The sequence below is a fragment of the Trachypithecus francoisi genome, unplaced genomic scaffold (genome assembly GCF_009764315.1).
Source record: "Trachypithecus francoisi isolate TF-2019V2 unplaced genomic scaffold, Tfra_2.0 Lachesis_group2, whole genome shotgun sequence".
In the NCBI taxonomy this organism is placed as follows: Eukaryota; Metazoa; Chordata; class Mammalia; order Primates; family Cercopithecidae; genus Trachypithecus; species Trachypithecus francoisi.
In genome coordinates this window covers 93,047,217-93,065,846 of record NW_022681465.1, presented here as the reverse complement: position 1 = coordinate 93,065,846, position 18,630 = coordinate 93,047,217, and the positions used below count along the sequence as shown (strand labels likewise).

The window sequence follows — 18,630 nt, the reverse complement described above, 5'->3', positions numbered from 1 at the left end:
GTAACAGCTATGAAAAGCCTATTTTTTAAATATGGAAAAACAATTACCAAAAATAAAAGTTGGGAAAGACACAGGTATAGATATGTAATCCTAGTAATACTCAAGAATGGTTGGGAATAAAAGTTTTCATAGCTTGCAAGGTAAAAGAGAAATGGGTCTAAGAATGGCTTAGACCTAAAGGTTACAGAATTATCTCAAGGACAATCAAAGGAGTCTAAGTTAACATACTCTGTAACTTACCCAAATGTAAGTTTAGGAACATTAGTTAGGACTTACTATTTTTACACTTTCCTATTTTATTACATTTTAAACAAATTTTAAAAATCAACATTTATTCATAAAATGTATAATATGATTTTTTAAAAAATCAGATGATTGGCCGGGCGCGGTGGCTCAAGCCTGTAATCCCAGCACTTTGGGAGGCCGAGACGGGCAGATCACGAGGTCAGGAGATCGAGACCAACCTGGCTAACACGGTGAAACCCCGTCTCTACTAAAAAATACAAAAAAACTAGCCGGGCGAGGTGGTGGGCGCCTGTAGTCCCAGCTACTTGGGAGGCTGAGGCAGGAGAATGGCATAAACCCGGGAGGCGGAGCTTGCAGTGAGCCGAGATCTGGCCACTGCACTCCAGCCTGGGCGACAGAGCGAGACTCTGTCTCAAAAAAAAAGAAAAGAATTCAGATGATCATCATGAACTGGCTTTCTTTTTGCACAGTATAACAAGTGTTGCACTCTTTGTTTCAATATTATCCTTTATACTATTCAGAAATAAATTCCTTTCACCATAGGCTGTGTATGTGTTGGAGGAAGAAGGATTTCAGAAAAATTTTCCAAAGTACCTAACAATGTATTTTGCACACACCAGTAATGATATGAAGAACATGGTGAACTGGACAAAGTCATGACTATTGGAGCTCTCACATTCTAATCCCATCTGAGCTTCCCCTTTCTTTGGTTCAAATGTAACTTTTGACTTTTTTTCACTGTAGAGTGATGGTGTTAATTTATATTCATAATACTTTCAATATAGAGTGTGTTAAAGTGCAAGTGTCTGTTAAAAGTTACAACAGACACTTGCTCCAAACTCTAGCCTTTTAATAATTTTTAGTTGTACTCTAGTATGTGTATAATCATCCAAGCATTAAAAACAAAAATATAACCAAAACAACAACAAAAACAAAAACCCAGCAAGTAAAACTATGCCTCTTAATGAAAAATAAAATCACAGAGTGTAAACAAACCTGCTACAGAAACATAAAAATAAAATTTATACCTATGGAAGGAATAAGATGTGCATGGATTAATCAGAAAAAGCATATACATTTATTTATCTGATCAGGGTCTTATGCATGTAATTCAACCCTTTGCAATTATTATTACTCAGTAATGATTACTCAAAATTTCAAAGATTAATAAACTGAGACAAAGAGAAGTTAAATGTGTTCTTTCAGCTGACAGCTCATCAAATGTCATTTACAGAACTTGAAAAATCCAGTTCTGTTCTGGTCACTTTAAGTAAATATAATAACATGTCCTGATGTACAAATTATTACAGGTAAAAAGTTTTAGAATGCTTACACATTGTGCCAAGCTTTGTTTTAAGTGCTTTACAGAAATTAACTTGGTTTAATCTTCTCAACAACTCTAAGAGATAGGCCCTCTAACTGAGCCTCATTCCACAGAAAAGAATTCAAAATCACAGAGACATCAACTGATTGCCTAAGACACACACTTGGGACATCAGGATTGCTGGGATTCAGGCATAGGCTGTGTCCTTACTGTAAGAATTAAAATGCACTTCCACAAAATAAGGTATTAGCTAACATGCACTTTAAATAATTTAGACATACTAAATAGTTACTAAAACGATAAAGAAAATTCTCCCCCTTAAAAAATTAACCTGAGAGATTCTTTAAAACAATCTTTGCTTACAACATTCAACTAAGAAAAAAAAATGCCCCAAATTTCTCACAGATCAGCCATTAAATATTTTTAAATGAATGGTGAGTAAAGCCATCATCTATGGTTCTAGTTCTAAAAGCCATCTCTCCCAGAACACAAAACCTAGTAATGTCATCACCAAGAATCCCATTCTAATGGAAACAAACTCCTTCACATTCACCTTTTTTTTGGGTTCGGAACATTTCCAACTGTTTCTGCTGCTGTCGTCTTAATGTATTAACAATAGCTATTGCTAGTCTCAGTGCTTCTCTGGGGTACCCATGAGAACGTAATGCGTCCACTCTTGCACAGGCTGTAGGAACATGTTCTAAAACAGAAAGTCAAGGGGGTAAAGTTGCCACTGTCAGATATATCCATAAAAAAATAATTTAATAGTAAGATGTTTCTCCCAAAATACTATTAAAAAGACACAAGAAACCATTTCTGAACTTGGATTTGAATGAAAAACTCAGCTCCTATTGCCAAGCATTCATCCATCTCCCATTGAATCCTTCAATTCTCCACCTCCCACTCCAGTAATGCTATAGAAACTAAACAAAGAAGTAAGTCATGGAAATGTCTTTCCGGTTTGGTCACTTACCATGCCAGAGGGGCCACCCGCGGGAGTCGAAGAGGGAGTTTTCAGTGTCGTCATGGTAACAGTAGTTGGTGTATAGGTCACTGTTGATAATGTGCTGCAAGTGGCTATCCTGCCAGTGGAGATCACATGCCTCGATGGCTCGGGTGAACACTGTCCGATGTGGCCTGTTCGATGAATCTGTTTTTTCCACAATTCAGAAAGCTGTGTCAGCTATTATTCACATGTGAATAAATCAGTCATACCATTCTGTGGCCAGATGTTCATGAACACACCCACACACATTGTCCTGCACCCCCTAAGCAGAAGGGTGAAGGGTGAATACTCTCACATCTTAAGTACTAAGAGGCAGGTCAGCCCAAGAGCCACCATTCACTCACTTGTTTATCAAACACAAACATTCTGCAGCCATTAAAGCTAAGGTTAAAGGCGTCCTGCAAAAAGAATTGTCAAGTATAGTTTCCATGCCAAATACACTCAAAGGAGGCACTCGGCACAAAAATCACATGAAAACTCACTGCTCCCCACTTCTGAGGTGCTGTGGTGGGCTGCCCTGATGGGATCAACAGCTCTCACAAACACTATGCAAGAGATGCGACACCAGCCATGGAACCTTTCAGGATTATGCAGTCAGCCTTTAAAGATATGCATAAGGGTTGTGCTTTTGGTTGTATTTTTTAACTATATTGTGCGGTTTTGCACAATTAAAACTATTATGCTTCTTGGGATATAATGCTTAAATACCACTTTATATCCCGAAGGGCATAAATGCATATATTTAACATTTCACAAAGCCACACAACATAGCTACAAAACAAACCAGCGCACTTACCTTGCCCCTACAGGCTGCCTCCTGACTCCTGGGCAGGTTCCATGACTGGTGTGATGTCCCCAGCATAGTGTATGCCGGGGCATCACAAAAGAGCAGAGCCATACACTCCGAAGAGGGTTCAAGTTTCAGGACCTGACGGAGAAAAGAAATGTTTGGGGAATAAAGGATATTCTCACCCCAACTCCTGGGATTATTCAATTCCTAAGGATCATATGGTTCAAATTCTACCTGCACACCCACCCCTTGGGTTCCCACTCTAAACTTACCTTCAACTGTGGCACAAACTTTAGCAATCCTCAGCTGGAAATCAGGTTAACAAACTATTTCTATTTATGTGTACTTAACCTAGTTCAAGTATAACCCCTCATTGTTCTGAGACTTAATTAAATGAAAAGCAAAATCTGGAGCTTCCTTCTTAATTGGTAAGATTTCATTTTCCTGTCAACTAGACCTTTGGCTGAGCACAGACATAAGGGAAAACACAAAAATCAAAGGACAACTGAATTGAGAAGAGATTGGAGAACCCATCTACGCCAACCCCTTTACTCTGCTGTTGGAACTGAAAAGCAAGGGAAGTAAAGTGACTTGCCAAGGTCACACCGTCAGGCAGTGACACTGGAGACCAAAATACAGATATCCTTATTGCAAATTCAGCTATTTCAGCTGGTTTGGAAAGGCTTTTGACAGGTCTTTAACAAAGAGACATTACTTCAGTTTGGTCTCAGGTCAACTTAGCTATCTGTACCTGAATGGTAGACATATCAAAATGCATGTGTGATAGATCATTTGAGAGGCACAAATAATGATGATCTGTTATGGCTCCCACCCAGACTCCTCACTAGAGGTGGATGGATAGAGAAACTGCAAGGGAGAAGGCAAAGTCCTACATTTAAGGACGTTTTGAATCTATTGGGGCTTTCTGCTGAGCAGAATAAATATACCCATACCCAGCAAGAAATTGGTTCCATGACCTCTCACAGTCAATTGATCAAATGTTTCAAAGTCCAAACCTCACAGAAGTGTTTTTTAGCCTCATGTAAGTATCTTTTGTCATTTCATTTATTTTGTTAAGCTGAAATCATAGAAACAAAATTTAAAACTAAAACAAGACTTTAAAAGAGCAACTTAGTATTATGCATGTATTAAAAGAGTAAGTTAGAGGTCTGCCTATTGATTTGGCTCAAATAGCAAGCTGTTAACATGATTCCATTTTTATACAATATTAATAAATACCTGAACCTTTCACATGTTTGTATGTGACTGTATAAGCATAGAGAAATGTAGAGTACACACACTAGGCTTTTAACATGGTTAGCTCTAATAAAACCAGTGACAACAAAAGAGGCTAAATACTCATGAAATGAAATTTAAATGAAAAGTCCTGTAATAATACGGGAAACATATAAAATTAAGTATGTAGCTAGATATAAAGATATACAATTAAAAATCTGGTTTGACTAGGTATCAAAATTAGTCAACTTTTAAAATCTTGAAGGTCTGTGGTTATTCAATTCTGCAGTAAGATTGAAAAAAGAGAAATAATTATCTTGATCAATTTTTTAAATGATAAATACATACATTTGTAAGAAATTTTAATAAAGTATACAAAATAGTAATACGTGCTGATTAAGGAAAACTTGGGAAATTAAGAAAAGTAAAAAGGAGACAGTCTTAGTTCTTTTACTAAAAAAATTATAAAATTGGCTATCATTTTGGTATATTAAAAAAATTATTATCTTTCAAAGGGTACAATTTGCAATGTTGTTATTCATTAACTCTAATAAATTACCTCAGCAGAGGCAGAGCCTGGATAAGCCCGACATTCACTCTAATGTGTAAACACAAGAAATTCTGCTCATGGCCTATACTGTATGCACACTCAGTCCAGCTGCAATGGCACAGCTGCTGGACTCTATTGGCCACCACAAGCTCTCCCCTGGGGAGCCAGCTCAGCTATACAGGGAAGGCACTACAGGTATGAACACCAAACCTCCCTGTAGGCATGTCTCTTCTGACAGCCCCTCAGAAGGATGGGCGTATTCTGCTAAAAGTAGGTACCCTGGTGCCTTTAGGGCCAACAGATATAAACATTGCCCTTAGAAACAAGGTCCCAACTTTGTATCACTTAGGTCAAACCGTAAGTGGAATGAACTTTTTAAGTCTGGAGGCTGGACCACTTCTTACCAGCTTTCTAAGGCCATGAAATATTCATGCTTAATCAAGGGTAACAGAATAAATGGAACGTAAAAAGTAAAATGTAAAACGTTTGAGTAGCAGTCCCCAAAAGCAGTGGGGAATAAAACATAGTATAAAAAGAAGGGGATTAAGGATATTACCTATGTAGATGTAGGCATACCCTTTCCTAGCAATGGAAGAGAATAAATGTTGAACAACTAAACTTAAAAATTCTGAGTACCTGGAAAAAAACTGGGGTTATGTAGGATACATTTATTTTCTTTGAAGTTATTAAATACAATCGTCATGGGCAATAAAGATATGACAGACTTCAAATACTGAATTCCCATGGCAAATCTTTCCAGACAAGGCAGAGTCAGACAATTGTCTTTCTCAAGTCCTAAAACTTCTTTTTGATTGGAAAAGTCCCTATGGAGTAATATGTATCATTTTCTTTCTTTGCAGAGACTAAAAACACTGTACTAACATCACATTCAAACTCAGCACATTATTCCAGTTATTTCTAGTAGTACAAATTCTGCATGTGGCTAGTACACAGAGAATGTAGTCTTGATTCTGAATGCTAATGTTATCTAATTTCCACCTTGCTTCTATCATGACTTTCAAATCTTTCAATTTTCTCACAAAAAATGCACTGAATCATGCAAAAATAGTGTCATGAATTAGTTAATAAAATTTCTATTTGCAAGAACTAATTACTTAAGAATTTCATTTTGAAAGGGAAGAGAACATTCTGCAGCAGGTAGAAGGGAAAAATGGGGCCAAGGAACGAAGTTTTTTAAAGATGGGAGAGACTTGGGTTGAATACATAGGTACAATAGAGAGGGAGAAACTAAAAAAAAACGGGACAGAAATGAGAGACAGAGGTTCTTTTGGAAATGTCTGGGAGCATTTCTTGGTTGTCCCAAAACTTGGAGGGCACTATTAGCCTACAGCAGGTGGGGACAACTACGCTAGACAACTCCTCACAATAAAAAAATTTCCCAGTAAAATGTCAACAGCATTCTATGTCCTTCAATCGAGTCACAAAATATTTCCTTACTACATTTGAAAACTAAGAATTTTTAAGGGACTAAATTATACAGTAGATCAAACATGGATTGACCAACAAAGATAAAAACATATAGCTCCTCAAGCCTCTTGATAGTTTGTTTTAAAAATAATATATTAACCATCCTACTCCATGTTCTCTTTAAATTAGAAAAGAATGTCCATAATAAATCACTGATAGGCCATTTTAACATACTAATATATAAAATAAGTATTATATCAATCCATATTCTGAGAATATAACAAAAGTATACAAATATCTCAGTTAAATTTAAAATATACACACAGACACACATACACTCACAGTCAACACATATTAAGTACTGGAGTTGTAAGTTCTTAAGCTGGTAAAATCATTTTCCCATATATATTGTAAGTTACTATTATAAGCACATACGGATAATTAAGTAGCTACAAATTGAGCAGAACATTATGGTGGACTAACCTTGGTTGGCATTTGCACCCTGAGGCAGAGCATTGGTTAAGTTGGGTAATTCACTGCCATGATTTCCGTCTTCCCACGGACAGACATCAACACTGTTCCATTTCTTCAGTTGTTTTAGCCAACTGGCCTTTTGCTCCAACTTGCAGTGGGGGTTTAAAACTATACACATCCACAGAGCACCTAATTTAAAGAAGGAAAGGAAAGTAAAATTTTTAAAAATTATAAAAATATCCAATGTTATCAAGTTAAATTGTTTAAATTTATTAAAATTTAAAAATGTACTTTATATTATACTTAAAATTTTAAATTACTAAATTACTTAAATTATCAAGTTAATTATAAACAATTTCAAAATAGACCCAAGTCGGTCATTTTTATAACTCAATTCTCCTTAATGTAAGCCACAAATCCCACAGAGAGTTTACGGAAAGGAGGACAACAGATCCAAGGTTTGAACCAAAGATCCAAATACTCTTACATAATAAAATATACTTCATATTTCACAAATGCCAATAGTAATCAACTTCTTACTTGCATGACATTTTAGATAAAAATGCCAATAACATATACAATCTCAGGGTCCAATTTACAGACTCTATACATGGATACTACAATATATCACTCCAAATGGTTCCGCACAAAAATTGGATTTACTTTCTAAAATTACTTTTTATAATAAAATCATTACGGCATATAGTAGACACAAATAACTTCCTGTTCTCCTTATAATTTCAAACTTTATTATGCTTATTAATTAGTATGCATATTTATATGTCAGTAAAATGTGCATAGTTTGGGGCAAAAAAAGCCAGTAAAATAGGTCTTTCAAAAATAAAATTCATTTAAACATACTTCCCTAAATGATTTAATCAGTAACTGATTATAAAAATATAGTTGAAATCACTAAATTTATATCTTCATGAGTAAAATTACTAAACTGTAATCAAAATTTCCCTAGTTTTTCAAAAGAAAGGCAATCACACATTTAGAATAAAGGCATAACTCATAATTTGAATAATTAAGGTCTGATAAATTTATTATTCCTTTCTACATTTTTCAAAGAGGTAGAAAATTCAAGCAAATATTTCACAAATTGTAAAAGTTCAAGTTTACTTAAATTTCAAAGCAAGACAGACACCAGTATTCCAAAGTTTTTCACAACATAACTTCTTTGAAAAGGTATGTGTGCGTGTCTGTTTATGTTTTAATCATTTGTTAGTTAAATGCATAATAATGGTAGGAATGAAAACTGTTTATGTTTTATTTGTCCAAAAGATATGGCTTACATTCTTCCTCATTAAAAACAAACAAGCTTCTACCATTAGGGCAGGGGTCCCCAACCCCCAGGTTGCAGACTGGTACCAGTCTGTGGTCTGTTCATGGCCTGTTAGGAACCTGGCCACACAGCAGGAATGGCGGATGAACAAATATTACCATCTGAGTTCTGCCTCCTGTCAGATCAGCGGTGGCATTAGATTATCACAGGAACATGAATACTATTGTGAACTGTGCATGCGAGGGATCTAGGTTGCATGTTCCTTATGGGAATCTAACTAATGCCTGATAATCTGAGGTGATACAGTTTCATCCTAAAAGCATCCTCTCCCACCCCCCAATCTGTGGAAAAATTGTCTTCCATGAAACCAGTCCCTGGTCTCAAAAAGGTTGGGGACTGCTACATTACAGTATCTATTATTTTAAATATCAAATAGCTTTTATGAACAGAAAACAAAAAGGGCCACAACCTATCTAAGCCACAGATATTTACAACCTGCATTTCTATATTTTAAAATGCCAATTAAAAATAAAACATGGCTAGCGAAGATGGAGTAAGCCCATGTCCATCCCTCCCAATGATAACAACAAAAACTTTGGACAAAACACAAAAAGTAGTAGTAACCTGAGGATTCTGAAAAGTAAGAGCAAGCAGATTGGAGAGAGAAAATAAAACCTGGAGAAGCAACCCTGATGGGGGTGACTTGCCATTATGTTTTCCCTTCTTCTTTTTCTCCTAGCATTGAAATAAAATTAGTCCCATCCAGGGAACTTTATAAACGACACATGCAGCAAAAACTTGAGAACCCTCATCTAGCTGGTATAAGCACAGGGAAAAAGGACCCCCAAACCAGGAGCTGAAAAGGGGGATCTCTGAATTCTGTGTACAAACTGGTACCAGTCCTGGTCACACTTCATGTGCATGAGACAGATCCAAGGCAGCATAACCAAGGTTTTGAAAACTAACTGACATTGGAACTATCACCCAATAGACAGGAAATAATTTATGGTCTGAATCTACCTTGGTTTGCTGCATGCTTTAAGAAATTTTTAAAAACAATCTCCTGAGGATTTCAATTATTTAAATAATCCCCAGGCTCTCATGATACAACATTCAAAATGTCCAGGACCCAAAATTACGTGACTTACAAATAAACAGCAAAATGCCACCAATTCCCAAAGGGAAAAAATAGTCAACAGATACCAAGCAAGATGAACCAGATGTTAGAATTATCAGTCAGAGGCTCTATACCAACTATTATAATTAAGGTCCATGAAATGAAGGTAAACCCTATTGAAAGGAATAGAAAGGCAGTTCTCAGAAGTGAAATATAAACTATAAAAAAATGAATTAAACAGAAATTTTAGGGCTAACAAAACAATATCTGAAATTAAAAATTAACTGGATGAGATCAACAGCAGAATGGAGATGACAGAGGGAAAAGTCAGTGAATGTAAAGCTAGAAATGATCTCAACTGAAGAAAATAGAGAAAAACAACTAGGCATAAATGAGCTGAGCCTCAAAAACAGGTAAGAAAATATCAAAAGGTTTAACATTTATGTCATTCGATTCCCAAAAGATGAGGAGAAGAAAAAATTCAAAGAAATCATGACTGAAAACCTCCTAAATTTGTAGAAAGATACGAACTTACAGATCCAAGAAGCTTAGCCAACCTCAAATAAGATAAACTCAAAGAAAACCATTCCCAAATATGTCATAAACTGCTGAAAAGCAAAGATGAAGAAAAAAATCCTGAAAACAGAGAATATCAAAATATCATACATAGAAGAATAGTGACTTGAATAATTAGAAGTTTCTCATCTGGAAACAGAATACAATCTTTAAAGGATTAAAAGAAACTAAAGTGTCAATCAGAATTCTATATCCAGCAAAAACATCATTCAGGAGTGATGATGAAATATAACCACATCCAGATCAGGGAAAATTTACAGTATTCATTGCCAAGACATCTGTTCTAAAAGAAATGTTGAAGGAAATTCTTTATGCTGAGGAGAAATAGTATCAGAAGGAAACTTGGAAGTTCAGGAATAAAGGAAGAACAACAGAAATGATAAACATCTCAGTAGATAGATCATTTTTGACTTTTAAGTTCTTTAAAAGTATGACTGTTAAAAGTAAGAATTTAAGCAGCATCTTGTGGAGTTTTAAATGCATATAGAGTTTTAAACTGCACATGACAACTATAACATAAAAAAAGGGAGAGTAAAGGAAAAAAATACATAAAAACTGTATCTATAAACTATATATACATGATATATATATATATATATTTTCCATGTTAAATGGCATGTAGAGCCTAACAACAACAAAACTATATATATACAGTTTATATATATATATGTATATTTTTGTTATACTCTACATGCCATTTAACATGGCAAAAATATTAACTTCAAATACACTGTGAAAGCTTAGGTATGTTTACTATAATACTGATACCACCAAAAATATTCCAGGAGATACAAACACAAAGGATAATAGAAATTAAATTATAATAAAACATTTTAAAAATAAGTAATCCAAAAGAAAGCAAGAAAGAGGGAAGAGATGAATGGAAACGGAATAAACAAAAAACAAATGATTAAATTGTAGACCTAAATTCAACAACCATATCAATAATTATATAAAATATAAATGGTCTAAACATATAAATTAAAAGAAATGGTCAAATCAGGCTAAAAAACAAGACCCAAATCTTTCTTATACTGTGTATAAGAAATCCACTGTAAATATAATGACATAGATTAAATGTAAAAGGATGAAAAAATATATACCATGAAAAAACACTATAAAATAAAGCTGGCATGACTATATCAGTATCACATAAAGTGACTTTAGAACAAGGAATACTATACCAGGTATAAAGAGGGGCATTACATAAAGATAAAAGGGTCAGTTTTCCAGAAAGTTTTCCATAATTCCAGACGACTCTGCTGCACCTCACAATAAGACTTCAAAATACAGGAAGCAAAACTGACAGAACTTAAAGGAGAAATAGACAAATCCACAATTATATTTGAGACTTCAATATTCTTTCAGTAACTAACAGGACAAGTAGTCAGAAAGTTAGCAAATACTTGAACACTGCTATGGTCTGAATGTGTCCCCCAAAGTTCATGTGTTAGAAACATGATCCCCAATGCAACAGTGTTGAGAGGTGAGGCCCTTACGAGGTGATGAGGTCATGAAGGCTGCGCTCTCAAGCTGTTATGGTGGGAGTGGGTTAATTATCTCAGGAGTGGGTTTCTGATAAAAGCATGATTTGGGTCCTCTATCCTACTCTCTTGCATGTGTGATTGTCTTGCCCTTCTGTCCTGTGTCATGGAGTGATACAGCAAGAAAGCCCTTGCCAGATGCAGGACCCTCAACCTTGGACTTCCCAGCCTCCAGAACTGTAAGAAACAAATCTCTGCTCTTTACAATTTACCCAGTCTCAGATATTCTGTTACCCAGCACAGAAAGGACTAAGATGAACAATACCAGCCAACTACACCTGACATTTACAAAGCACTTCACCTAACATTAGCAGAAACAAACAAACAAACAAAAACCTACTGTTCATTTATTTATTTACTGAGACAGGATCTTGCTCTGTCGCCCAGGCTCGAGTGCAGTGGAATGATCATAGTTCCCTGCAGCCTCAAATTCCTGGGCTGAAGGAATCATCCTACCTCAGCCTCCCGAGGAGACAGGGTCTCACTATGTTTCCCAGGCTGGCCTCAAACTCTAGCTGTCCTCAAGCAGTCTTCCAGCCTCAGCCTCCCAAAGCTCTGGGATTATAGGTGTAAGCCACTGTGCCCAGCTAAAACCTACTATTTTAAAATGTACAAAAAACATTCACCAAGATAGTCTATATTCTAGGCCATAAAACAAATTTTGACAAATTTAAAAGAACTGAAATCACACCAGGTATACATTCTCTGACAAAACAGAATTAACTCAGAAATTAGTAAAAGAAAGACATTTGAAAAATTCCAAAATATCTGGAAATTAAACATGCTTCTAATAACTCATGAGTCAAAGAAATAGTTACAAGGAAAATCAGAAAATACTTTGTATTGAATAAAAATGAAAAAATATTTTGAAATTTATGGTATACAGCTAAAAAAGTGTTTAGAGAAAAATTTAGAGTACTAAATGCTTACAGTGGAAAATAAAAAAGGATTCAAATCAACGATATAAATATCCACCTTAAGAAAACAGAAAAAGAATGAGAAACCAAAGCCAAAGAAAGCAGAAAGGAAGAGATCAGAAATCTATGAGACTGAAAACAAGCAGGAAAAAAAAAAAAAAAAATCAATGAAACAAAAGGTGGTTCTTTAAAAAGAGTGATAAAATCAGTGAAGCTATAGCTAGGCTGACACACACACACACACACACACACACACACACACACACAGAGAGAGAGAGAGAGAGAGAGAAGATACACACTACCAGTGTCAGGAATAAAAAAAAAAGGGCACATCGGCCAGGCGCAGTGACTCACGCCTGTAATCCCAGCACTTTGGGAGGCTGAGGCAGGCGGATCGCCTAAGGTCAGGAGTTTGAGAAACTCCAACGGCAACATGGTGAAACCCTGTCTCAACTAAAAATACAAAAAAAAAAAAAAAAAAAAAAAAAAAATTAGCCGGGCGTGGTGGCATGTGCCTGTAAACTCAGCCACTTTGGAGGCTGAGGCAGGGGAATTGCTTGAATCAGGGAGGTGGAGGTTGCAGTGACATCATTATAGATCTCAGAGATATTAAAAGGATCCTAAGGGAATACTCTGGACAACTTTATGCTCATAAATTCTACAACTTAGATAAAATGAAAAAATTCCTTGAAAGTCACAAACTATCAAAGCTCACTCAAGAGGAAATAATAACCTAAATGGTTGTAAATTAATTAAAGAAATTAAATGTGCAGGTAAAAATCTCTAACAATACAGATCCAGATGTTTCCCTGGAAAAGTCTACCAAACATTTAAGAATAGTATCAATTCTACACAATGTCTTCCAGAAAACGGAAGAGGAGGGAAGGGTTCCCACTGTGTGAGGCCAGCATTATTACCCTGATACTAAAACCAGATGAAAACATTACAAGTAGGCTCAATTGCAGATCAATATCCCTTATGAACATAGTAGTAAAATGCCTCAACAAAAATATTAGCAAATCTAATTAAGTAATTATCAGAAAAGGAAAATACACAACATACGGTTTATCACAGGAATGCAAAGCTAGTTTAACACTCAAAAATAAATTAGTATAATTCACCATATTCAGACTAATGAAGAAAAACCGTATGATAATCTCAACAGATACAGAAAAAGTATTTGGCAAAATTTGACATTCCTTCATGATAAAGCAAGCTCTCAGAAAACTAGGAATAGGAGCTAACTTCCTTAACCTGATAAAGGGCATCTGCAAAAAATCCTACAGTTAACACAGTAATAGTAAAATACTGAATATTACTCCCCTAAGATAGAAACAAGGCAAAGATGTCTGCTCTTACCACTTCTATTCAGCATCACACTGGAAATTCTAGATAGGCCAACAAAGCAAGGGGAGGGGATTAAAGACATTAAGTGGAAAGGATAAAATTGCTCTTAGAACCAATAAGTATAACAAGGTCATATGATATACGCTCAAATGAAAAAAAAAAAAACAAACAAAAACACTTACCTCAAAACAAACAAAAAACTGTACGTATATATGCTAAATATGAACAACTGGAAATCAAAACTTACCCAAAAAGTACTACGTATCTTAGCACCAAAAAATCTTGGCTTATAATTCTAAGAAAACACGTGCAGTCTCTATGTTAAAAACTACAAAACACTGATGGAAGAAATCAAAGACAATACTGAAAAGTGGGAGGTTACCATGTTCATGGATTGGAAAACTCAATACTGTTAACATGTCAATTCTCCCCAAATTGATCTATATATTCTACATAACCTCATTCAAAACGCTAGCCAGTGTTTCTGTGTATACTGACAAGAAATGCAATAGAATGAATAGCCAAAACAATTTTTAAAAACAGCAAAGTTGTACGAAGGACAAAGACAAAAGATTTAAGACTCCTATAAAGCTAGAGTAATCAAAACTGTACTAGTGATGAAGGGATAGGCACATAGATCAAAGGAACAGAACAGAGTTCAGAAATATACCTACACAAATGTGGTCAATTCAAGGTTCAAAGTCAATTGAATGGAGAAAAGGTAAGTTTTTTCAACAACTGGTGCTGGGAACAATTAGATATGCATGTGAAAAAAAATGAACCAAAATCCATATTATACACTTACTTCATAAAAAAATTAACTCAAAGTGGATCATGAACTCAAATAAAAAATAAAAAATAAAAAACCATAAAACTACTAGAAAAAAGTTTAGGAGAAAATCACTGTAACCTTGATTTAGGCAAAGATAATGTTAGATACAAAATCAAAAGCATGACCCATAAAAGACAAAATTGATAAAGTCGACTTCATCAAAATTTATAAGTTTTATTCTACAAAAGACACTGTTAAGAGAATGAGAAAACAAGTTACAGACTAGGAGAAAATACCTGCAACTTGTACATGTGATAAAGGACTTGGATCTAGAATATGTAAACTTTCTCAAAACTCATTAAGGAGTTTAACTCAATAAAACTGGGCAAAAAAAAAAGATTATCAAGCCAAGAAAAGACACAGAGGAAACTTAAATGCATATTAACTAAGTGATCCAATCTGAAAAGGCTACATACTGTATGATTCCAACTATATGACATTCTGAAAAAGAGAAAACTATGGAGATGGGAAAAAGAACAGTGGCAGCCGGAGTTTGGGTGCAGGAAGAGATGAACAGGAACAGCATAGAGGATTTTTAGCATAGTGAATCTACTCTGTTTGATACTTTAGTGGTGGATACATGTATCATTATACATCTGTCCAAACTCATCAAATGCATATCACCAAGGGCGAACTTTGGGTGGTAATAAAATGTCAGTGTAGGTTCATCAATTGTATGACTCTGGTGGAGGATGCTGATAATGAGACAATATGCATAAGTTGGGGGTAAGGGGTCTATGGGAAATCTCTGCTCAATTTTTCTGTGAATCTAAAACTGCTTTAAAAAACACAGTCCATTTTTTTGGAAAAGGGCAAAAAATTTAGAAAGACATTTTACCAAAGAAGATATATAGGTGGCAAATTGCAGACAAAAAAAACATACTCAATATTGTTAATCATTAGGAAATACAAATTAAGATCACAATGAGATACCATTACATACATATTATAATAGCTACAATTATACAAAAAAAAATTTAACCTGACAGCAACTGCAGGCAAGGATGTGGAGCAACTGGAATGCTCATAAATTGCTGTTTGAAGAGTGTTTAATAAAGTGGCACAGACTCTGGCAAACAGTCTGGCAGTTTCTCATGAAGTTAAATGTATTTTGACCATATGACCCAGCAATCCCACTCCGAGGGATTTGCCCAAGAGAAAGACAGGAACCAATCTAGACGTCCTTCAACTAGTGAATGGATAAACAAACTATGGTACATTCATACAGAAGATACCACTCAGCAATAACAACAACAACAAAAACCCACTGATGTACACATAATATCTCAAATACACTACACTAAATAAAGGAAGCCAGAATCAAAAGGGTATACACACACAAACTTATTATTCAATTGATATGACATTCTGGAATGGCAAAACTAAAGGGATGAGTGGTTGCTAGGGATTGGGACAGGATGAGGGAATTTTGGGGGGGTGGTAGACTGTTCTCTATCTTGATTGTGGTGGTGGTTACATGACTATATGCATTTGTCCAAACTCAAAACTGTACACTAAAAACTTTTAGTGTATGTATTTTTATAGTATTTACAGTATGTATTTTATAGTATAGTAAGACTTGTACAACCTTAAAAATTAAATAATCATATTACCATTAAGTCACCATTTATTGGGTGCCCACTACATGCTAGAGGCATCATATTTAGGGCTTTACAATCATTTATCATTAACTTGTTACAAGAACCCTTCACAGTCAGAATTACTATTCTATTTTAAAGATAAGTGTCTTAGTCTATTTAGGATGCTATAACAAAAATACCATAAATTTGGTAGCTCATAAACAACAAACATTTACTGCTTACAGTTCTGGAGGGCAGGAAGTCCAACATCAAGGTGCAGATTTGGCATCTGGTGAGGGCATGCCCCTCAGAGACAGCACCTTCTAATTGTGTCCTCACACGGGGAAAGGGGTAAACAAGCTCCCTCAGGCCTCTTTGATAAGAGCACTAATCACATTCCTGAGGGCTCCATCCTCATGATCTGATCACCTCCCAAGAGCCCCAACTCCTAATGCCATCACCTTAGGAGTTACAATTTCAACATAAAAATTTGGGGGCGGACACAAACATTCAGACCATAGCAATGAGAAAACTAAAACTCAGAGAGGTTGAGGTCCTTAAAAACAAGATGCTAAATATTCTTGGCAACTTTAAACAATGATTTCTATGATTTTGAAGAAAAAAAGGACTCCATAAAACTCAGATTTGCATGCTTACATTTCTCTAATTAGAAAATTTCCATTTTGCAGAATGAAAAATTTTTTAAAAACCAAGCCTTTATTAATTTGCTTGTAACATTCTTTTATTGCTCACCTCCCTAAAGAGAGGTTTCATCCTGAAAGAGGTTCTTAATGTTAGATTCAAGTTCAAAGCTATAATAGATATGGTCTTTTATCTTAACAGTCATCACTACAAAAGCTGTAATTAGCCTTAATAACCAACTTAACCAAATTGAGCAAGTCATTCTCCAAATTTTATTAATTCAGAGTCCCACTTTAGGCATTTATCTCCTTTCCCTTCAATACGCCTGAAACACTTGTAGCTTTACAAATAAAGCTATTTGATGATTAAACACTTCATTCTGCTGTCCCTCTGAAATAGTAACCCTTTAAGGACTCGGCCAAAACCAGGACAGAAGGCTCAGTGAGAAGTCATCATTTTCTGCACCTAACAGAGGACATGGCACCTAGTCAGGTACTACTGGTTCTTTCACAAGGAACACTTAATTATTTGCTATGAATTACAATAAAAGCAAGTTCAATATTTTTAAATTACTTTCCTGGCTTCAAGGCATCAAAGTATATAAAGGCTATTATCAAATTGCTGGTGTGTGCATCATCTAGTTTCTGAATTATCCATGGCACATATCAGCTCTAGCTTTTTTCTATCATCCAGCATGTTTCTACTCTCCTTTCTAATACTATTCCTACTCCATACTCAGTGATTTTAGCAAAAAGATGGCACTGTAACATATAAGGCAAAGTAAACCAAAACTAGGAAGGCAATCCCCCAGGGAAGAAGAAGGAAAAAAAAAAAAAAAAAAAAAAAGCATTCGTCACACAAAGTAAATTGTTCCAATCCACTTAGTGGCCTTAAATCTATTCACATCTTACACCTAGCCAGTCAGAGAATATGGGCAGAATGTTGCTGAGGCAGAACACAAATCATCGTGCAAGTCATTTGGTTACTTCTGCATCCCCCCAAAAGCAGAGTGCCAGTGGGCAAGAACCCATGCTCGGTAAATGTGGGTGGCAAGAATAAACTCTACTCCTTGAAAGCCAACCTTTTCCACCAAACATTCAGGTGTACAAATTATCACCACCATTTTGCCCAATCTCACACACTTATTGTTTACATTTCCAAGCGGAAGAAGTTTTTGATGAACAAGGTCTGATCTGGAAAGGTTAAGATGTGGATTACCAGCTATAAGACTTTAGGCCGGCACACTGAGGCTCTCAGTGACGGTAGTTCCCTCATTTAATCAATAGGAACAATAATTGCTAACCTCATTGGGTTGTTTAGACTTGAGTGTTTTTACTAAATGTTGAATTCACACAGCTTCAAAAGGTGCACTCCTGCAAACCACTGTGATCAAAGACTTGGACGTTGAAGAAATTGAGAATCAACAGTTAAAACAGAATTGGAGTGCTCAGACTAAAGAATCACTCAAAATCACTCTGAATACCCTTATAAGTATTTTACATTTAATAAAATAAAACAAGACAACATATTAAACAAAAATCAGTAACTTTAAATACATCTGGAACTTGTAATGATGAGTTCTTGAACAATTAATTTCCGCTTGGCATTGAAACACATTTCAATCTCTCCTTTTCCCTTCGTTTCAATGAGAGACTTTAAATGTGTTTTGTTTTCCTATAGACATTATTCTCTCTAGCTCCCAGGACTCCAGTCTGGGCCTACAGGCAAAGAGAGTG

General features: G+C 35.5%; 1 protein-coding gene across 1 annotated transcript in view; it reads right to left on the bottom strand.

The window, feature by feature from the left end:
* The window catches only part of ZSWIM6 (zinc finger SWIM-type containing 6), a 240,227-nt gene that overhangs the window by 18,270 nt on the left and 203,327 nt on the right, over positions 1-18,630 (bottom strand). The window contains 3 exon segments of the mRNA XM_033179662.1: positions 2,124-2,270; positions 2,544-2,720; positions 7,064-7,243. Of these exon segments, the coding sequence (XP_033035553.1) occupies positions 2,124-2,270; positions 2,544-2,720; positions 7,064-7,243 (504 nt within the window).